Source organism: Musca domestica, unplaced genomic scaffold (assembly GCF_030504385.1).
Source record: "Musca domestica strain aabys unplaced genomic scaffold, Musca_domestica.polishedcontigs.V.1.1 4, whole genome shotgun sequence".
Classification (NCBI taxonomy): domain Eukaryota; kingdom Metazoa; phylum Arthropoda; class Insecta; order Diptera; family Muscidae; genus Musca; species Musca domestica.
Window position 1 is genome coordinate 11,740,115 of NW_026712328.1, and position 20,019 is coordinate 11,760,133.

The 20,019-nt window shown below is 36.6% G+C and overlaps 1 protein-coding gene across 1 annotated transcript in view; it reads left to right on the forward strand.

Annotated features, from left to right (window-relative positions):
• Positions 1 to 20,019, forward strand: part of LOC101891724 (protein O-mannosyl-transferase 2) — a 139,588-nt gene that overhangs the window by 105,181 nt on the left and 14,388 nt on the right. The window contains exons 8-12 of the mRNA XM_059126888.1: positions 6,714 to 6,914; positions 11,306 to 11,546; positions 16,927 to 17,075; positions 17,135 to 17,360; positions 17,417 to 17,563. Coding sequence (XP_058982871.1) covers positions 6,714 to 6,914; positions 11,306 to 11,546; positions 16,927 to 17,075; positions 17,135 to 17,360; positions 17,417 to 17,563 — 964 coding nt within the window. The remainder of the gene's footprint in view (positions 1 to 6,713; positions 6,915 to 11,305; positions 11,547 to 16,926; positions 17,076 to 17,134; positions 17,361 to 17,416; positions 17,564 to 20,019) is intronic.

Sequence of the window (20,019 nt, forward strand, 5' to 3'; positions counted from 1 at the left end):
ATGACCTCTGCTTAGTCGGCAGGTATGCAATGGTAATTGGGGTGGTGTCAATGACAACGAGGCGCGTGTGCATGGTCAGCCAAAAGTACACGCGCAGCCAAAGAATAGTTGGGCGATTGCAAAAATGCTGCGCGTGTGCAATGTCAGCAAATCTACACGCGCTGCAGGGAGAGTGGCCGTGTTAACTCTTCCCCCCTCAAAAATCTACGTCCCGTAGATGTTAACAAATGTTGGGAGGATCTGTTCCCAGTGTCCTAGGTCCGACATCTGGTAAGGTCACTCTACCATTGACCTTTTTCCAAAGGTAACCAATTGCCATTATGAGAAGCACCAAAATGAAAAAACTGGGAATTCCGCCGGCTTGAACCCCTTGTGTGAGTTGTTTGAGTCGCTTGATGTTTGTAATGCTTAGTTCATGAAGGTAATCGATGTCGACCCTGTTGCCCTGACTTATCACATAAGATAGGACCGGTGGAAGCACCTGAAGTCGGCTCGCTAGAACGTTAGAGAATATTTTGTCATCAAGTTCGATTGTCTCGTTATAAAACTGGATCACGTAGGTTCCGTTCAACTGTCTCGTTGTGCCATCGGATCGCAATTCTCCCACGTAGTTTGTGACGAATATCGTGCCTTCCTTCACAAGCTCCAAAATGGTCTGGTTACCCGTACGGTATCGGCATTTAGCGTCCCCTCCTTTCAATAATTTTGGAACACAATCGTCGTCCTCTAGTCCCTCCAAGTCGGACATTTCACAAACGGTAAAGATGTTGGTGGACGAACAGCTGCCCGTTATTCCATAAGTCTCATCCTGATTAACCAGCATCTTTTTATATTCGATGTCAATCCTCTTGACATCGAGAATCGAAGCTCTTGTGTGTAGTAGGTTATAGTCCCTCCTTCCTAACTTCGGCATAGACACAATATAAAGAAGCATAGACCCGTTCACATAAATCGAGGGAGTACCGTGTTCGATAGCTTCTATCTCATTCTCGTAGGGGAGTGTCTCCATCTCAGCAAGGATCCCATTGATTTCCTCCCTGTCAACTATATTCGTATTAATTATCCTGCTCTTGGCCAGTTGACAGGCTCTAACGATTTCGCCGACTTCCCCACTAATTATGGAGATTTGGTCCAGTAGACCCAATTCTAGTCGATCCGTGTTGGCAGGGTCGATGTGGTTTTTAAATTCGTCGATAATACGATTTGAAGGTCAATCGTATTATCGACGAATTTAAAAACCTCATCGACCCTGCCAACAGAACCGCCTCCATTTTAGAAAAAAGTTTTCCGTTAATCTTGTACTGGTGGTTGTTGTTCTCGATGATCTCGTTCTCGCTACTGAGAATTCTATTCCAATCGGCTGCGTCTGGTGATCCAGCCACCCATTTCCAAGCTGATCCAATCCAGTCAATGGAGCGCAGTACCCTGGTAGATTTTCCGCCAAGACTACTTAGGCGATTACTGATCTGATGTAGGCGAAAATCAACTGTCTGGGCTCTCTGTGGGTCTCGCATTGTTGATTTGACTGTAGCTGCTATTTCCTTGACGAGCTCCCTGTATCGGTCTAGGTCTATCATGTGGACAAGCTTGAAGTGACCGTTGGTAATGCGACCGATTCCATCCTTCACAGATATAAGGGGTGCATCATATTGATAAATCTGGGCGCCACGCGTTGTCGCTACTAAGGCTAAACTAAAATAATGATTACAATGTATATACTTCTCATTCTCGTCCAGATGTTAAATTTGTTCTTCCTCTCAACATTTTAATAGCCCTCTTACCATGGATTCCTTAACATTCCATCATTTCTAAAAAGGTTGACCATTCCGGTCATTTTGGTAATTTTCTGGGTTAAGGAATCCATGTTTACAAATTCTTTAAAATATTAAGTGTATTTTTTCAGATTTTCAATTCCAATGGTAATTATTATTCAGTTATATTTTTATTTTCTTAATAATGGTCAATGTTCAGTTCTTTGGATGTATTTCCCTTTTATCCTACTCTATTCTTAATATTTAAGTAATTTCTATTTCCTATTTGTTCTTAAGTTTTTCCACAATATTAAATGTTCAGAATTACAATAACGTCTAATTTCAGATTTTTTCGGATTGCGAAGAATAGTTTTAATTACTGAGCATCAAATTTAGTAATATTTAATTTATATTCGTTTTTTCTTATTTTCAATAGTATTTCAATATCATTTAAAATTTACTTGATTATTTAAATTCGTCAAAAGTATTTATTCTAATGATTTCTAATGTTAAGTTTCCTTTTTTTTCTTTTGAATCTCTCAATTATAATCAATCAATTACATCTACATAAAAATAGAGGGAAAAGAATTTACTTACATTAACAAACAGTTCCTCATCTGGTACGAGATAAATATACTTCTTATTACTAAATAGTTTTCTAAAATTCTTCAGAGTGTGAGTTTGAAGTCTGCAGGGAAGTTGGTTTTTAAATAGTTTTCCAAAATTCTTCAGAAGGTAGGTCTTAAGTTTGCAGAGAAGGTGGTTTCTAAATAGTTTTCCAAAATTCTTCAGAAGGTGGGTTTTCTGAAAATATAAAAATTTTATTAGTACATTTTCAAATTGTTGTATCGTTTAAAATTATTTAATTTTTCTTTCTTTCTTTTTTCAATATTTTTAATTTCTCGGAGATCGATCGTAGAAGGACCCTTGTAATCCTTTTTAGTCGTCCGTGTTAATAGTTACGGTCAACCTACTAAGGCAGGGTTGACTTCACACTACCCCTGGATATTCTTATTGTGAATTATATGTGGATATTGCTTGAAAAGGATGCTGTGTTCTTATGGGTACAACACCATATCACCACTAGGGAGTATCAGGCACCACAAAACACCATAGGCAATCCGAGAGGATTCACGATCGACCTCTGTGTTCCACAAGGACATGTACGTCAACCGTAGGCACGGTGTTCATAGTCCTATTTTTATTCATTCCATTACTTTCATTGATCTTATTCATTCTTTATTATATATTTGTTCATTCTTCAAATTATTTTCATTCTTGATCTGGAGTGCCTGGCTTTTGGGGCTACAGGATCGCAGATCGCTTTTATCTTTCTTTAATTATTTATCGAACCTCGACGCTTCACAGCAGTGTATTATTTCAGGTATGGCAAGGAGTCGAACCTTGACTTCACAATATTGTGATAGTCCACCAGTTTTGCCATTATCCTTTTCTCTTATCTTGTGCTATTTCAGGTATGGCAAGGAGTCGAACCTTGACTTCACAATATTGTGACAGTCCACCAGTTTTGCCATTATCCTTTTTTTTTCATAATCTTTATTCTTATTTTCCATCTTCTTTATTCAGAGTTATCACTATAGTATTCACTTTAAAGTCACTATAGACTCAATATTTCTTGTTAATTTTCAGTCACTAAATATTCTTCATGCAATTTGTTCACTTCTGTCTCCACGCGGACTGTGTAGCATTCAATTTATTTCAATTTTCATTGTTATTTAATAACTGTTTCTTTTGTCTATTTCTCCTTTTTTCCTTTCATTTTTCTCTCTGTGGAACACAGACCCACAATAACTGTGAGTCCCTGCTCGGGCGCCACTTAACGAGGTCGGAAGGACCTCGCTCAAAAAAATGTTCCTGCCGCACCGACAGCGGCAGGATTTAAATGATTACACTCGTTTGATTTAATATCCAAATACAATCGATTTATTGACTGGTCCTTTTCAATGTGAATTGAAGACTAACTAAATTACATTCTACTTATTCTAAGGTAAGCGACAGCGCGCCAGCAGTCGCCCGTAGTTCCCACGATGGCCTCTGCTTAGTCGGCAGGTATGCAATGGTAATTGGGGTGGTGTCAATGACAATGAGTCGCGTGTGCATGGTCAGCCAAAAGTACACGCGCAACCAAAAGTACACGCGCAGCCAAAGAATAGTTGGGCGATTGCACAAATGCAGCGCGTGTGCAATGTCAGCAAATCTACACGCGCTGCAGGGAGAGTGGCCGTGTTAACTTGCATATCTTGCATGAATGAGTAAATACTGTGTGTTCCAGAACCTTCTAATAAGCAATCGATTATCATGGTACAAGAAAAATACATTGCAGAGCTCTCATCTGATTACAATTTTTTTCTGAGAGTAACCGACTTGTATCTAATTCATTTTAATGTTTTATTTTGAATATACAGACTTTTGACAGATACGTAAATATTAGTTTTTCATTCGAATCAAAAATAAAATGTCATTGATTGAGTTGTGTTGAAGCCTACTTAATGTGGCAAATGGTGGCACATTTAAATTGATGACCGGAGTTGTAAACACAATTTATAGACAGGATACATAAAAAGAGTAATGCCGTAGCAAAAAAATCGAATTGGTCTTCAAACGGCCTATGAAACCGTCACACGCTACCCGAATGTTGTTCTGCGGTATTTTGGCCCATTCCCGGCGAAGCGCTTGCTTGAGGTGATCGACACTTTTGTATTTTTTAGTGCCAACCTTGCTTTCTAAAATACTCCAGACACAATAGTCCAACGGATTGGTATCCGGAGATTTTGGTGGTCATTGTGCGCTGGAAATGAAGCGAGGAACCTCATTTTGTAACCACTCTTGGGTGGCGCGTGCTGAGTGCGATGGTGCTGATTCCTGTATTCGGCATTTATTCTGATGCCACGCTCGATTAATACGAGCGGAGAGCTTATGTTCTGGTGGCCAAGCGAAGGTGCACATTTTCAGCTGACCTCTTTGGCAAGTAAACGCGATCATTTTGTTCGTTTACAAACTGCTGGATAACTCTTTAGCTCTTTTGAGTTTATTTTCTTTCTGTTGCTATGTAAGTTCTTGCACTTTTTTGGAATTTCAATGTCTTTACCCCGAGCTCATTTTTATACCCTCCACATTGGAAAGGAGGGTATATTAACTTTGTCATTCCGTTTGTAACATCCTTAAATATTCGTCTTAGACCCCATAAAGTACATATATTCATAATCAGCATAAAATTCTAAGTCGATTTAACGATGTCCGTCTGTCTCTCTATTGAAATCACGATACAGCCCACACTATTTGACGTAGAGCGCCAAAATTTAGCAGTGTCTAGGATGGTTGGTATTGAAAATGAGATATATCGGTCCACGTTCTGGTATAGTTCTGGTGTGGCAAAACATTGCATGTATAGGTCCACGTTGTGGTATAGCCCCCATATAAGGGTACCTCCCGATATTCGGTATTTTAGTTTTTTTTTGTCACATTTTCACGGATTTGTCTAAAAATTGGTATTTGTAGGTCATAATGGTTTCCAGCTCCGGTGGCGAAACATTGCATGTGTGGGTCCATGATTTGGTATAGCCCCCATATAACGGTACCTCCCGATATTCGGTAATTTGATAATTTTTGCAGCATTTTTTCACGGATTTGTCTGAAAATTTGTATTTGTTGGTCATAATGGGTTCTAGCTCCGGTGGCGAAACATTGCATGTATGGGTCCATGATTTGGTATAGCCCCCATATAACAGTACCTCCCGATATTCGGTATTTTGATGGTTTTTGCCACATTTTTTCACTGATTTGCTAAAAATTGGTGTTTGTGGGTCATAATGGGTCCTAGTTCAAAACATTGTAATTATAGGTCCATGTTTTGGTATAGCCCCCATATAACGGTACCTCCCGATATTCGGTAATTTGATGATTTTTGCCACATTTTTTCACGGATTTGTCTGAAAATTGGTATTTGTTGGTCATAATGGGTTCCAGCTTCGGTGGCGAAACATTGCATGCATGGGTCCATGATTTGATATAGCCCCCATATAACGGTACCTCCCGATATTCGGTATTTTGATGGTTTTTGCCACATTTTTTCGCTGTTTTCTCTAAAAATTGGTATTTGTGGGTCATAATGGGTCCTAGTTAGTGTGGCGAAACATTGTAATTATAGGTCCACGTTTTGGTGTAGCCCCCATATAACGGTACCTCCCGATATTCGGCATTTTAATGGCTTTTGCCACATTTCTTCTAATGTTTCTTGTACCCTAAGGTGGAGGGTATTAAAAGTTTGGCCCGGCCGAACTTAATGTTTTTTACTTATTCAATACTTGCCGAATGGAATATTGCGATATGTTCAGCACACAAGCCATTTTTCGGCCACTGCGACGCGAGTTTCGGCCAAATCGCCTTTCGCTTCTTTTCGAACCATTTCTACTGATGTTGCTGTTTTCTTCCGTCCACTTCCTTGACGTCGGGCTACTCTACCAGTATCACGGTAACGAGCGATGGTATGAGACACAAAAGATTTATTTACATTTAAATGCTGGAGTACTTTTATGATAGCCACTTGTGGTTTTCCAGCCAAATATAAAGAAATCACACTATTACGCTTGAATTCCGTCACGAATAACTGTTTTTCTGGAAAATTCTCACCAAAACGCTTTTGTACGCTTGTAAACAATATAATGAGCTGTCACTGGAATAATTTGTACATATATAGAAAACATATATTTTGGTTAAATAAAAGCAAAAAAAAAAATAATGGTTATAACAAAATTATTCAAAGAATTATTGTTCTGTAGAGTTACGTAGATATTCTTTTAATTAAAATTTTAAAAGTTAATACGTTCCTGATGTCCTGTCACCAATATAAAACGGTTTTTATCTTCTCAAGCCATACACATATCTTATAATGCCTATTTTGCGATGAATACTCTTTTTGACCTTTCTATGAAATATATATAGGTGACATCATATACCCATAAGGATGAAAATAACGTCTGGATCATAAAACCCCATGACAAGGAATTTACAAAAGATGTAGTGTTCCTAAAACATGGAGATCTAGTGCGTCTAGAACACGTGCAAACTAGACGCAATCTTCATTCACACGACGAACCTGCTCCGATATCAAAAACACAAATGCAGGTGACCGGCTACGGAGAGGTATGTATATATATATATATATATATATATATATATATATATAAATATATATATATAAATATATATATATGTATATATATATATATATATATATATATATATATATATATATATATATATATATATATATATATATATATATATATTTATATATATATATATATTTATATATATATATATATATATACATACCTCTCCGTAGCCGGTCACCTGCATTTGTGTTTTTGATATCGGAGCAGGTTCGTCGTGTGAATGAAGATTGCGTCTAGTTTGCACGTGTTCTAGACGCACTAGATATATATATATATATATATATATATATATATATATATATATATATATATATATATATATATATATATATATATATATATATATATTTATATATATATATATATATTTATATATATATATATACATACCTCTCCGTAGCCGGTCACCTGCATTTGTGTTTTTGATATCGGAGCAGGTTCGTCGTGTGAATGAAGATTGCGTCTAGTTTGCACGTGTTCTAGACGCACTAGATCTCCATGTTTTAGGAACACTACATCTTTTGTAAATTCCTTGTCATGGGGTTTTATGATCCAGACGTTATTTTCATCCTTATGGGTATATGATGTCACCTATATATATTTCATAGAAAGGTCAAAAAGAGTATTCATCGCAAAATAGGCATTATAAGATATGTGTATGGCTTGAGATGATAAAAACCGTTTTATATTGGTGACAGGACATCAGGAACGTATTAACTTTTAAAATTTTAATTAAAAGAATATCTACGTAACTCTACAGAACAATAATTCTTTGAATAATTTTGTTATAACCATTATTTTTTTTTTTGCTTTTATTTAACCAAAATATATGTTTTCTATATATGTACAAATTATTCCAGTGACAGCTCATTATATTGTTTACAAGCGTACAAAAGCGTTTTGGTGAGAATTTTCCAGAAAAACAGTTATTCGTGACGGAATTCAAGCGTAATAGTGTGATTTCTTTATATTTGACTGGAAAACCACAAGTGGCTATCATAAAAGTACTCCAGCATTTAAATGTAAATAAATCTTTTGTGTCTCATACCATCGCTCGTTACCGTGATACTGGTAGAGTAGCCCGACGTCAAGGAAGTGGACGGAAGAAAACAGCAACATCAGTAGAAATGGTTCGAAAAGAAGCGAAAGGCGATTTGACCGAAACTCGCGTCGCAGTGGCCGAAAAATGGCTTGTGTGCTGAACATATCGCAATATTCCATTCGGCAAGTATTGAATAAGTAAAAAACATTAAGTTCGGCCGGGCCAAACTTTTAATACCCTCCACCTTAGGGTACAAGAAACATTAGAAGAAATGTGGCAAAAGCCATTAAAATGCCGAATATCGGGAGGTACCGTTATATGGGGGCTACACCAAAACGTGGACCTATAATTACAATGTTTCGCCACACTAACTAGGACCCATTATGACCCACAAATACCAATTTTTAGAGAAAACAGCGAAAAAATGTGGCAAAAACCATCAAAATACCGAATATCGGGAGGTACCGTTATATGGGGGCTATATCAAATCATGGACCCATGCATGCAATGTTTCGCCACCGAAGCTGGAACCCATTATGACCAACAAATACCAATTTTCAGACAAATCCGTGAAAAAATGTGGCAAAAATCATCAAATTACCGAATATCGGGAGGTACCGTTATATGGGGGCTATACCAAAACATGGACCTATAATTACAATGTTTTGAACTAGGACCCATTATGACCCACAAACACCAATTTTTAGCAAATCAGTGAAAAAATGTGGCAAAAACCATCAAAATACCAAATATCGGGAGGTACTGTTATATGGGGGCTATACCAAATCATGGACCCATACATGCAATGTTTCGCCACCGGAGCTAGAACCCATTATGACCAACAAATACAAATTTTCAGACAAATCCGTGAAAAAATGCTGCAAAAATTATCAAATTACCGAATATCGGGAGGTACCGTTATATGGGGGCTATACCAAATCATGGACCCACACATGCAATGTTTCGCCACCGGAGCTGGAAACCATTATGACCTACAAATACCAATTTTTAGACAAATCCGTGAAAATGTGACAAAAAAAAACTAAAATACCGAATATCGGGAGGTACCCTTATATGGGGGCTATACCACAACGTGGACCTATACATGCAATGTTTTGCCACACCAGAACTATACCAGAACGTGGACCGATATATCTCATTTTCAATACCAACCATCCTAGACACTGCTAAATTTTGGCGCTCTACGTCAAATAGTGTGGGCTGTATCGTGATTTCAATAGAGAGACAGACGGACATCGTTAAATCGACTTAGAATTTTATGCTGATTATGAATATATGTACTTTATGGGGTCTAAGACGAATATTTAAGGATGTTACAAACGGAATGACAAAGTTAATATACCCTCCTTTCCAATGTGGAGGGTATAAAAATGAGCTCGGGGTAAAGACATTGAAATTCCAAAAAAGTGCAAGAACTTACATAGCAACAGAAAGAAAATAAACTCAAAAGAGCTAAAGAGTTATCCAGCAGTTTGTAAACGAACAAAATGATCGCGTTTACTTGCCAAAGAGGTCAGCTGAAAATGTGCACCTTCGCTTGGCCACCAGAACATAAGCTCTCCGCTCGTATTAATCGAGCGTGGCATCAGAATAAATGCCGAATACAGGAATCAGCACCATCGCACTCAGCACGCGCCACCCAAGAGTGGTTACAAAATGAGGTTCCTCGCTTCATTTCCAGCGCACAATGACCACCAAAATCTCCGGATACCAATCCGTTGGACTATTGTGTCTGGAGTATTTTAGAAAGCAAGGTTGGCACTAAAAAATACAAAAGTGTCGATCACCTCAAGCAAGCGCTTCGCCGGGAATGGGCCAAAATACCGCAGAACAACATTCGGGTAGCGTGTGACGGTTTCATAGGCCGTTTGAAGACCAATTCGATTTTTTTGCTACGGCATTACTCTTTTTATGTATCCTGTCTATAAATTGTGTTTACAACTCCGGTCATCAATTTAAATGTGCCACCATTTGCCACATTAAGTAGGCTTCAACACAACTCAATCAATGACATTTTATTTTTGATTCGAATGAAAAACTAATATTTACGTATCTGTCAAAAGTCTGTATATTCAAAATAAAACATTAAAATGAATTAGATACAAGTCGGTTACTCTCAGAAAAAAATTGTAATCAGATGAGAGCTCTGCAATGTATTTTTCTTGTACCATGATAATCGATTGCTTATTAGAAGGTTCTGGAACACACAGTATTTACTCATTCATGCAAGATATGCAAGTTAACACGGCCACTCTCCCTGCAGCGCGTGTAGATTTGCTGACATTGCACACGCGCTGCATTTGTGCAATCGCCCAACTATTCTTTGGCTGCGCGTGTACTTTTGGTTGCGCGTGTACTTTTGGCTGACCATGCACACGCGACTCATTGTCATTGACACCACCCCAATTACCATTGCATACCTGCCGACTAAGCAGAGGCCATCGTGGGAACTACGGGCGACTGCTGGCGCGCTGTCGCTTACCTTAGAATAAGTAGAATGTAATTTAGTTAGTCTTCAATTCACATTGAAAAGGAACAGTCAATAAATCGATTGTATTTGGATATTAAATCAAACAATATAATGAGCTGTCACTGGAATAATTTGTACATATATAGAAAACATATATTTTGGTTAAATAAAAGCAAAAAATAATAATGGTTATAACAAAATTATTCAAAGAATTATTGTTCTGTAGAGTTACGTAGATATTCTTTTAATTAAAATTTTAAAAGTTAATACGTTCCTGATGTCCTGTCACCAATATAAAACGGTTTTTATCATCTCAAGCCATACACATATCTTATAATGCCTATTTTGCGATGAATACTCTTTTTGACCTTTCTATGAAATATATATAGGTGACATCATATACCCATAAGGATGAAAATAACGTCTGGATCATAAAACCCCATGACAAGGAATTTACAAAAGATGTAGTGTTCCTAAAACATGGAGATCTAGTGCGTCTAGAACACGTGCAAACTAGACGCAATCTTCATTCACACGACGAACCTGCTCCGATATCAAAAACACAAATGCAGGTGACCGGCTACGGAGAGGTATGTATATATATATATATATATATATATATATATATATATATATATATATATATATATATATATATATATATATATATATATATATATATATATAAATATATATATATATATATATATATATATATATATATATATATATATATATATATATATATATATATATATATATATATATATATATATTTAGATGTATGAACATTTTCCTAATTATGTATATATCCAACATTTTACAGAATGGTATTGGCGATATAAATGATATTTGGAAAATTATAATTATTGGAGGCAAACCCAATGACGTTGTAAATACAGTTACAACTAAGTTTATGCTTATTCATTACTTACAAGGCTGTGCCTTGTCGTCATCTGGGAAACAACTGCCAAAATGGGGATTTGAGCAGCAAGAAGTAACATGCAATTCTAATGTACGCGACTCTAACGCAAATTGGAATATTGAAGAAAATAAGCACAACAATTGTAAGTAATGAATTCACGAATTCTTTTTGCTATCGCTGTATATATCTACCTTGTTTTTTAATTATCTCCCGGAAGTATTTACTTTTAACAGTTGCCATCTGGCAGCTCTGTACAGCATTGACATAAATGATGAAAATATTGTCAACATTATTAAAATATTTAGTTTCGGTATGTACCGATATATGGGGCCTGTGCCACATCTTAGGCTTAAATCGAGATCTCAACTGGTATCTAAGAATTTAAAACTACAATTTACAGCAAATTTGGTGTGTATTTAATACAGTGTAATTGACAATCATACGGTTTATAAATTTTATCATTATACCCTACACCACATAGTGGTAAGAGTATTATGTCTTTGTGCATTTGTTGTACCCTACACCACATAGTGGTAAGGGTATTATGTCTTTGTACATTTGTTTGTAACATGGAGAAGGAAGCGAGATAGTCCCATAGTTACTTTTGAGGATCTCCATAGAATTACTTTCTGAGTTGATTTATGCATGTCAGTCCGTCTGTCCGTATATTCTTGTGAACGAAATGCAGGTCGCATTTATTATCCGATTGAGATGAAATTTTCCAAACAACATTTGTTTAGCCCAAGGACGAGCCCTATTGAAATTGGAGATAATCGGTAAACATTTGAATATAGCTCCCATATATATCTTCGTCCGATTTGCTTTTTTTGTGCACCAAACGTGTAATATCAGCCCTAATAGTATGGAATTTTGCACATGCAACCAAATTAGGCCTGAAAATAAGTATGCTAAATTTGATCGAAATCGGTTCAGATATAGCTATAGCTCTTATATATATTGTTCATCCGATTTGTTATTTTTGTCCTCCGCAGCCGTAATATGCACTCAGTTAAAACAATATTTGGGAAAATATATCAAATGCAGCTCAGAAATAACTTTGCTAAATTTTATCGAGATCGTTTCAGATTTGGATATAGCTCCCATATATAACTTCGTCCGATTTACCTTTTATTGTGCACCAAACGTCTAATATTTGCCCAAATGGGATGAAATTTGGCACATACGACCGAATTGAGTCTAGAAGGTATGCCAAATTTGGTGAAGATCGGTTCAGTTCCCATATATATTGTTCATCCGATTTGTTGTATTTGTTACCCACAGCGGTAATATGCTATCCGTAACAACGATATTCAGGGAAATATATCAAATACAGGACTTTTTTACTGGTTTTTGTTTGTGAACTAAGTTGTCGATTTCAATTTCGACTTTAACTCCTTTTAAAATAAATACATATTTGTTTCGATGAATTCCATGAATAAAACAGAGAACGTGTATTATCTATAAATAGAAACTCTGGAGCATATACATTTTTTGTTCCAAATTGCAAAAACGAAAACTTGTTTAATGGAAAAAGGCGATGGAATAATCTGTTCTTGCAAAGAATATATAGCTTGTTTGCTTTGAAAAGTGAAGAGGATTCATGTTACGAAACTGATGTCCCCTTAAAAAGGAGCCGTGACATAACGTTGTGCGTATATTATAGGACATACGCCAAAAATTACTCCGAAAAGATTTCTTATGGATCTAGCGACCAAACACAACTTATATATTGAACAATTGATAAATGATGATTGGGATTGTTTAGGTCCAAAGACGATACCATGAAAAGAACGCAAGATGACTTTTCTCGCCCTTTAAAATATATTTCTTGAGAGAAGCAAAACTTTGCTCCGGTATTTTTTTGAATCTGATAATCTCCAATTAAATGTTGAAGACATTTAATATGGAATATTGTAATCATGTTTAAAGCCAATGGGTACGAAGATACGATTTATTAGAAAGATATGTCCCCCAAACAGATGAAGAAATCAAATAAATGTCCGAAATTCCATATCAACAACTCAAGCAGCAAATGCGCTTACTACATTTATCATTGGAGTGCAGTTGAAAGAGTTTTTAGATATTTGGAGGGAAAAAATAACATTCTCTAAAAATGGAAATGAAGACTTAATCGCATATTCTGACTCAGACGAAGTGATTCCATTGAAAGATACATATATAGTTACGGAATGTGCTAATACTTTTTAAGGAGGATCTGTATCGTGTAGTCTCACAATAGCATTAGTCAATTGTATCCGATTGTTTCGCAATTACATAATAAAGTCTTTTGTAATGAAACTTAAACAAGAGTAATGAGTAATGTATTAGCAATTTGGTTAGGTGTCAAATCGCAATTAAAACAGGTGTACGCATGCCGTATCTGAGAGAACTTTCAAAATTCCGAATATCGAGGGAATCGTTATATGTGCGCTATAGGAAAACGTAGAACTAAATATTTAATGTTCTGCCACCGGTTTAGAACCCACTATGAGCTATAAATACCAATTTTTATCAAAATATCGTATTTTGACAATTTCAAGGACGTTATTCACCGGAGTTGTTTCAAATTTTGTATTTAGAGTTCGTAATGGGAAATACAGTCTACGACAGAAAATTGTCTATGCAGGTCCAGACCCTCGTTTAGGCCCCATATATCAGTACCTCCCTATATTCGGTATTTTTATGATTTTAGCTATATTATTCTCCGACTTATGACAAAAGTTGCCAATGCAGGGCCACGTCTTCGTATAGACCCCAATATAACGGCTATATTTTAAGATTTTAACAGAATTTTTGGCCAATGTTATATTTTACTTGTTTAATTTAAGAATAGGTAGATATATTCAACAACCCTCTATAGACTGGGAAGTTTGGGTGAATCTTTTAAGATAAAAAGAGGAAGAAAAAATACAAAACGCAAAAGTTTTAGTTTCTTAATCAAAATATAATGATGCTTTCTTTATTGAGATTTACTTAAGTAATTACACACGAACACACACAGCACACTGGGGTGGTGTTAAAATATAAATTGAGTTGAAAAATATAATGATATGAATAAATATAATGATGGTACCGTGCAGGATGTGAGCAGTTTCGAAAGTAAACGATAAACGAATTGATTATTCCAAGCTGCCTAGATATCACAGTCATGGTTTCGGGCTGTGAAGTGTTTTTCAATTCAAAATAAGTTATGGACTATTTTCTCAATGTAATAAAAAAATCCGTAGTTACGGATTTTTTTTATGGAAACGGAGTATGTGAAATCCGCAGTGACTGATTTGGTCCAAATAAAAAAGAAAACAAGTACATTTGAGTCCACTTTATTTTTATTTATTTTTTTATCGAAAAGAGATAACCGCAAAATACTTTAAGTATTGTCAAATTAGCTATTTTCTCGATACGTAATTGGTCCAGTTACAAATCAACCAAAAATGGTATTTTTAGCAAGCGAAAGCTTTGATCTTTAATAATTCTAGGGTACAAGTCTGCCCCTATTACAATATCAACTGGACTCAAATTAAACAATTAAGGATCTGCCAATACGACATTAGATAGTTGAATAATGACGCTAAAATCATCCAAATGCTTGAGAGGTGCCGTTATATGGTGGCTACACGAAGACGTGGACTTGCATAGACAATTTTCTGTCATAGGCTGTGGTATCCATTACGAACTTCAAATACCAAATTTGAAACAATTCCGGTGAATCATGTCGCTAAAATCATCAAAATACCGAATACCGGGAGGTACCGTTAGATGGGGGCTATATGAAAACGTGCCTACCGAACCGAACTCTTCACATATATCTAAGAAAAGTTTAAAGTTAAATTTTTTTTTTATAATTAATTTAATTTTTTATGAACTTTTTGAAGCCAATAAGCATTTCATGGAGTTTAATTTTGACAATTATTTAATTACGTCATAATTATTTGTTTAAATTCCTACATATTTGTCTCCTGCTCAATTTAAATTTCAAACAGAAAGTAATATAAAATGTTTGCACTCTCCACCATCGAAAGGGGACTATATAAAAAAATTATTCCTTTTGTAACACTTTCAAATATTTGAAAGTGTTCTAATAATTAGCATTTTGGTGACTTTAAGCACACTTCTCGGAGGAATTGTTTTAAATTTGGTACTTGAAAGAAAAATTTTGTAGCGGAAAATGCATATGAAGGTTCACGCTTTGGTATATCCCCAAATCGATTCACTGGCATTTGTAGTTTGAAATGGAACGCGTTGGAATTTTGAATCCGGATATTTTTATTGATAAACTGTTATTGAATTTATTATTTAATTTTTATTTCATAATCTATGCATATAAAATAATTGAGTGATGACTGACTGACTGTTTCATCAAGGCCCATGCGAAAAGACTGAAGCTAGATTCTCGAAATTTTGCATGTAGATCAATGGTGTATATGGCCGAAAAAACTGGATTTTTCGAAATATAAGTGTAATAAGAACTTTACGAAATGATACTAACTTTGGTACAATTTGGGAATTTTGAAATGTTAATATTGATGTCACTCTTTGTGAGTTGGGGTTGAGATATGGGTTTGGTTGTGGAAATATTCACTAAAACACGTACGAACAGTACTAAATGGTGTTAAATTTGGTATTTGCGGAATGGATAGAACTGGGAATCTGAAACTTGGAATGGGGGTCATTGATGTTGCGAACGATAGCTTAACCAAAGAGTATTTACAAATTCGAAAGATTTTAGGTTTTGGAAGTGTAAGAATTGTACTAAATTTGTTACAATTTGGTTTTGGGTAAATGGGAAGGGTATAAATAAAGAGGTGGTTGTGGAAATGTGTACTACAAGTATACGAAAAGTACTAAATGATAAATTGATATTGGGTAAAAGATAGTGGTTGAAATTTGGTATTACGGTCACTGTTAGTGTGTATATTTCAAGGTGGTTTGGGCAATAAGTCCTAAGTACGAAGAGTATAAAATGGAATTAAATTTAGTATTTGGGAATAGTAGTTGGAAATCTGAAATTTGGAAGTAGAGGTCTATGATGTTGTATTGGAAAGACGAACCAAAGGGTCTTTTGGAAATTCGGATAATAAGTTTGCCAAAAATAGTTAAATGCACTTAATTTTATACCAATTGCAATTATGCCAATGTTAATTACGATTTGGTGATCTTTTTTATATTTTGAACCCGAATTAAGATTGATTTACAAAACTAGACCTATTCATTGCTGCTATGCCATTGCTTGGAGGGCATACACAACACTAACGTACAAGCAAAAAATATCCCGGGAATCACTTAGCTGCCTACGGTTCGAGCTCTGTGAACGTAAGCTCCAAGGGGAATTGTAGGCAACTTTTAGTCCAAGAAAATCTCTCTATAGTACGTGCTAAGCGGACGTAGATCATTTAACAAAATGTAATTCTAACTTAAAAATAAGAAAATAATGTTTTTATGCATTTTCAATTTTTGTGTACGATAAAAAATAATTAATTCTATTTACTGGAAATAACATGCTAACTATTGTTATTTTTTTGCAGTACCACCTGAAAGTTTTAGCGTGTATGCGCCTGGATTTTTTTCTACATTCTTGGAATCACACGCTGTAATGTTCCAGGGAAACGCTGGTCTTAAACCGAAGGAAGGAGAATCCACAAGTAGACCGTGGCAGTGGCCAATAAACTACAAGGTTAGATTCTTAGATTATAGCATATAATATGTAACTACTAATTTATTTCCAATGTTTAGGGACAATATTTTTCAGGAAATGAATATCGCATTTATTTGTTGGGCAATCCTATAATCTGGTGGACCAATCTTTTATTTTTGGTTTTATTTGTGTTTATATTTTCAAGAAATGCAATAAAACGAAGGCGACTAGAGGGCAAACTACAAGTTGCACAGAACAGAATAAAGCACAAAAACTGTAATAGGGATATTGAAAACATTCCATATAAATTTTGTGCACCTGAAGGTATCATGTTCATGGTATGGCATGGTGATAATTTTTATAAATGCCTTTAATTGCAGATAAAGTCAGCGAGCAGACACATATGTATGCTGCTATCTGGTTATATATTGGATGGGCAATGCATTATTTTCCCTTTTGGATAATGGGTCGAGTGTTGTACTTCCATCATTATTTTCCTGCTTTAATATTCAATTCAATGCTTACAGGTAAGTAAAAAAACTACATAAAATAAACATAGTACCAAAGCGCGCGGCCTACTTCTAATATTTTTGGGCCCATATTGGCGCACAATATATCTGAAAAAGTAGAAAATACAACATGATGCGACCGATCTACCTTTCATTGTTTATTTTTTTTTTTTTTTAATATACGGCGATGTGACCATTCAATATATTTAATATATTTTGACTACCATGAAAATCTTTCAAATGCTACAAACAACTTTCTGGTATTTTCATTGTAGGTGAAGGATTTTATAACATAATCTTCTTAACACTTGAGAATCAAATATCCCGGAATGTTTAAAAAATAAATAGCAATTTTATATCATTAAATTCTTTCGTGTGGTCTCAATATCTTTCCCCGACAGAAAATAAGATAACTTTAACTGCTGAATGTTCCGAAAATGAAATTACTTTTGGGTTCACCAAAAGTATATTTTTTCTTTCAAATGAAATAATGCTAAAACTGATACTTTATTATTGCTTCACCTTATAGCTAGATTACGTTAGGTTGAACAAAAAAAAAAAAAAAAAAAAAAAAAAAACAATCTCTACATGTCCTGGTGGACTTAACTGGTTTAGGTCTGTTGTGCGCTCTAGAAGGGATATTATTGAAAGAAGACGGCAACTCTTAGGACGTTTACGGTAGGGGATCTCGTGTTGGCATTATGCCAGTATATACTCTGCAACCGCCCGGACCTCCGCCTGAGGGATCGTATTAAAAAGTCTCAGTCCGCCTCTCCCTCAGAGCGCTGAGCTAACTTTGTAACAACAGTTTCAGTGGGCATTTTTGGAATCTGTCATTGCACGAGTCCCTGATAGGAGTTAAGGTGAGAATACATAAAACGCTTTTCTAACTAGCTTAGGAAATCGGCTGGCTTCCTCGGAAAAGAACAAAGGAGTCTAGGGACGAAATCGAACTAAGTCAACCCAAAACACCTTTGTTCCTCCACGAAGAAGCCAGCCGAAGACTTAAGCCAGTAAAAAAATCCTTTTATGTACATTAACCTTTAATGTTTCACATGACGCAACTACATTTGTTTTCGGTATCTGCCTGTAAAATTATTGAAATGTATGTCACGTGGCCTTTATTTATCCAATCTTCCATCGCCTTAAGCCTTATGACCGCTACGGTCGCTTCATATCATTACACTAGTTTTTGGATACAGATATTTAATTTAACGGAATTGTCTCCTAGTGGTAGTTAGTAATATCACTATAAACAATCCACGTGCGAATACACCTAGCGACAGATAGCCGAACTAAATCACATCGACAATTAAAAAACGAACAGGCGTCTGCGTAAAACGCGGCAGAGTATAAAAGGAGTTGCCGTATATTTGTTCGTGGTCATCAGTCTTCAACACAACGTCATCGAAGCAACAACCAAGTGAACAGTAAATAAAAGTGAAAGTGAACAGTGATAAATGGAACAGCTACCTGGACAACGGGTGAAGGACCAGGAGAAGAAGGATGGCTCGCTAACGGATACTAGCGAAAGGGACGGCTGCAGCACCGTCGATGACCCGCGCATTAAGCGCAAGCGTAAGAAGTGTGGGTGCTCTGAGGAGTACGAATATCGCGCTTTCCAGATGGAAAACGTGGTCTCCAACCTCCAGGGAGTAATCCAAAAACTGGGGGCCCAGCTAAGGACGTTAGCTGAAGACAACGCTAGGCCGTCGGCACTTGTAAACAGCCGTGGTATGGAGGACTCCATCAAGGCAGCAGAAGTTCTTGACGAAATGATGAAGGTGGAGTGGGTTGCACTGCCAGCAACCACTCAAGCTAGGACGGACGGTCCTACCATCAATGGGACGGACGGTCCCAACAACAGTAGGGCGGACGGCCCTGGCTGTAAGAGGATGGACGGTTCTTCAACGTCCGCTGCCTGCAAGGTAGCACTGAAGGCCGCTCCGATGAAGGATGCTGCTCGGCCTGCAACATCCTCGAAAAGGACGGACGGTCCTTCACCGAAGGCCGTGACGAAGCCTGGGTCCAAGGCTTCTGCAGCATCAGCCAAGGCTGCTTCCCCCAAACCCGTGCTGGCAAATGGCTCGCCAGCAGCATCGGCCGCTCCCACGAAGGACGGCCAATCGAGGAAGGCAGCTTCCCCCATCACCATCTATGAGTTTGGAGTCAAGGAAATTAGGACTGTCCTAGCATCGTCGCTCAACCCTCGCGACTTCACCATCAAGATGGTCAGGAAGGGAGTCATTTCCCTTAGACTAAGTAGCCTTAGTACTTACGATAAGGTTAGGGCCTTATTAGTTCAGAGAGCGTACAAATTTCATTTGCATACCCCTAAGAACAGGTTGCCGTATACCGTTGTGGTAGATAGGCTTTCCGGCGATTTTACCGCCGATGAAATTAAGGAAGAACTCTGCACGCTAGACTTCCCAGTCTTCGTGCAGAGCCTAGTCAACATGGCGCCAGATACATGG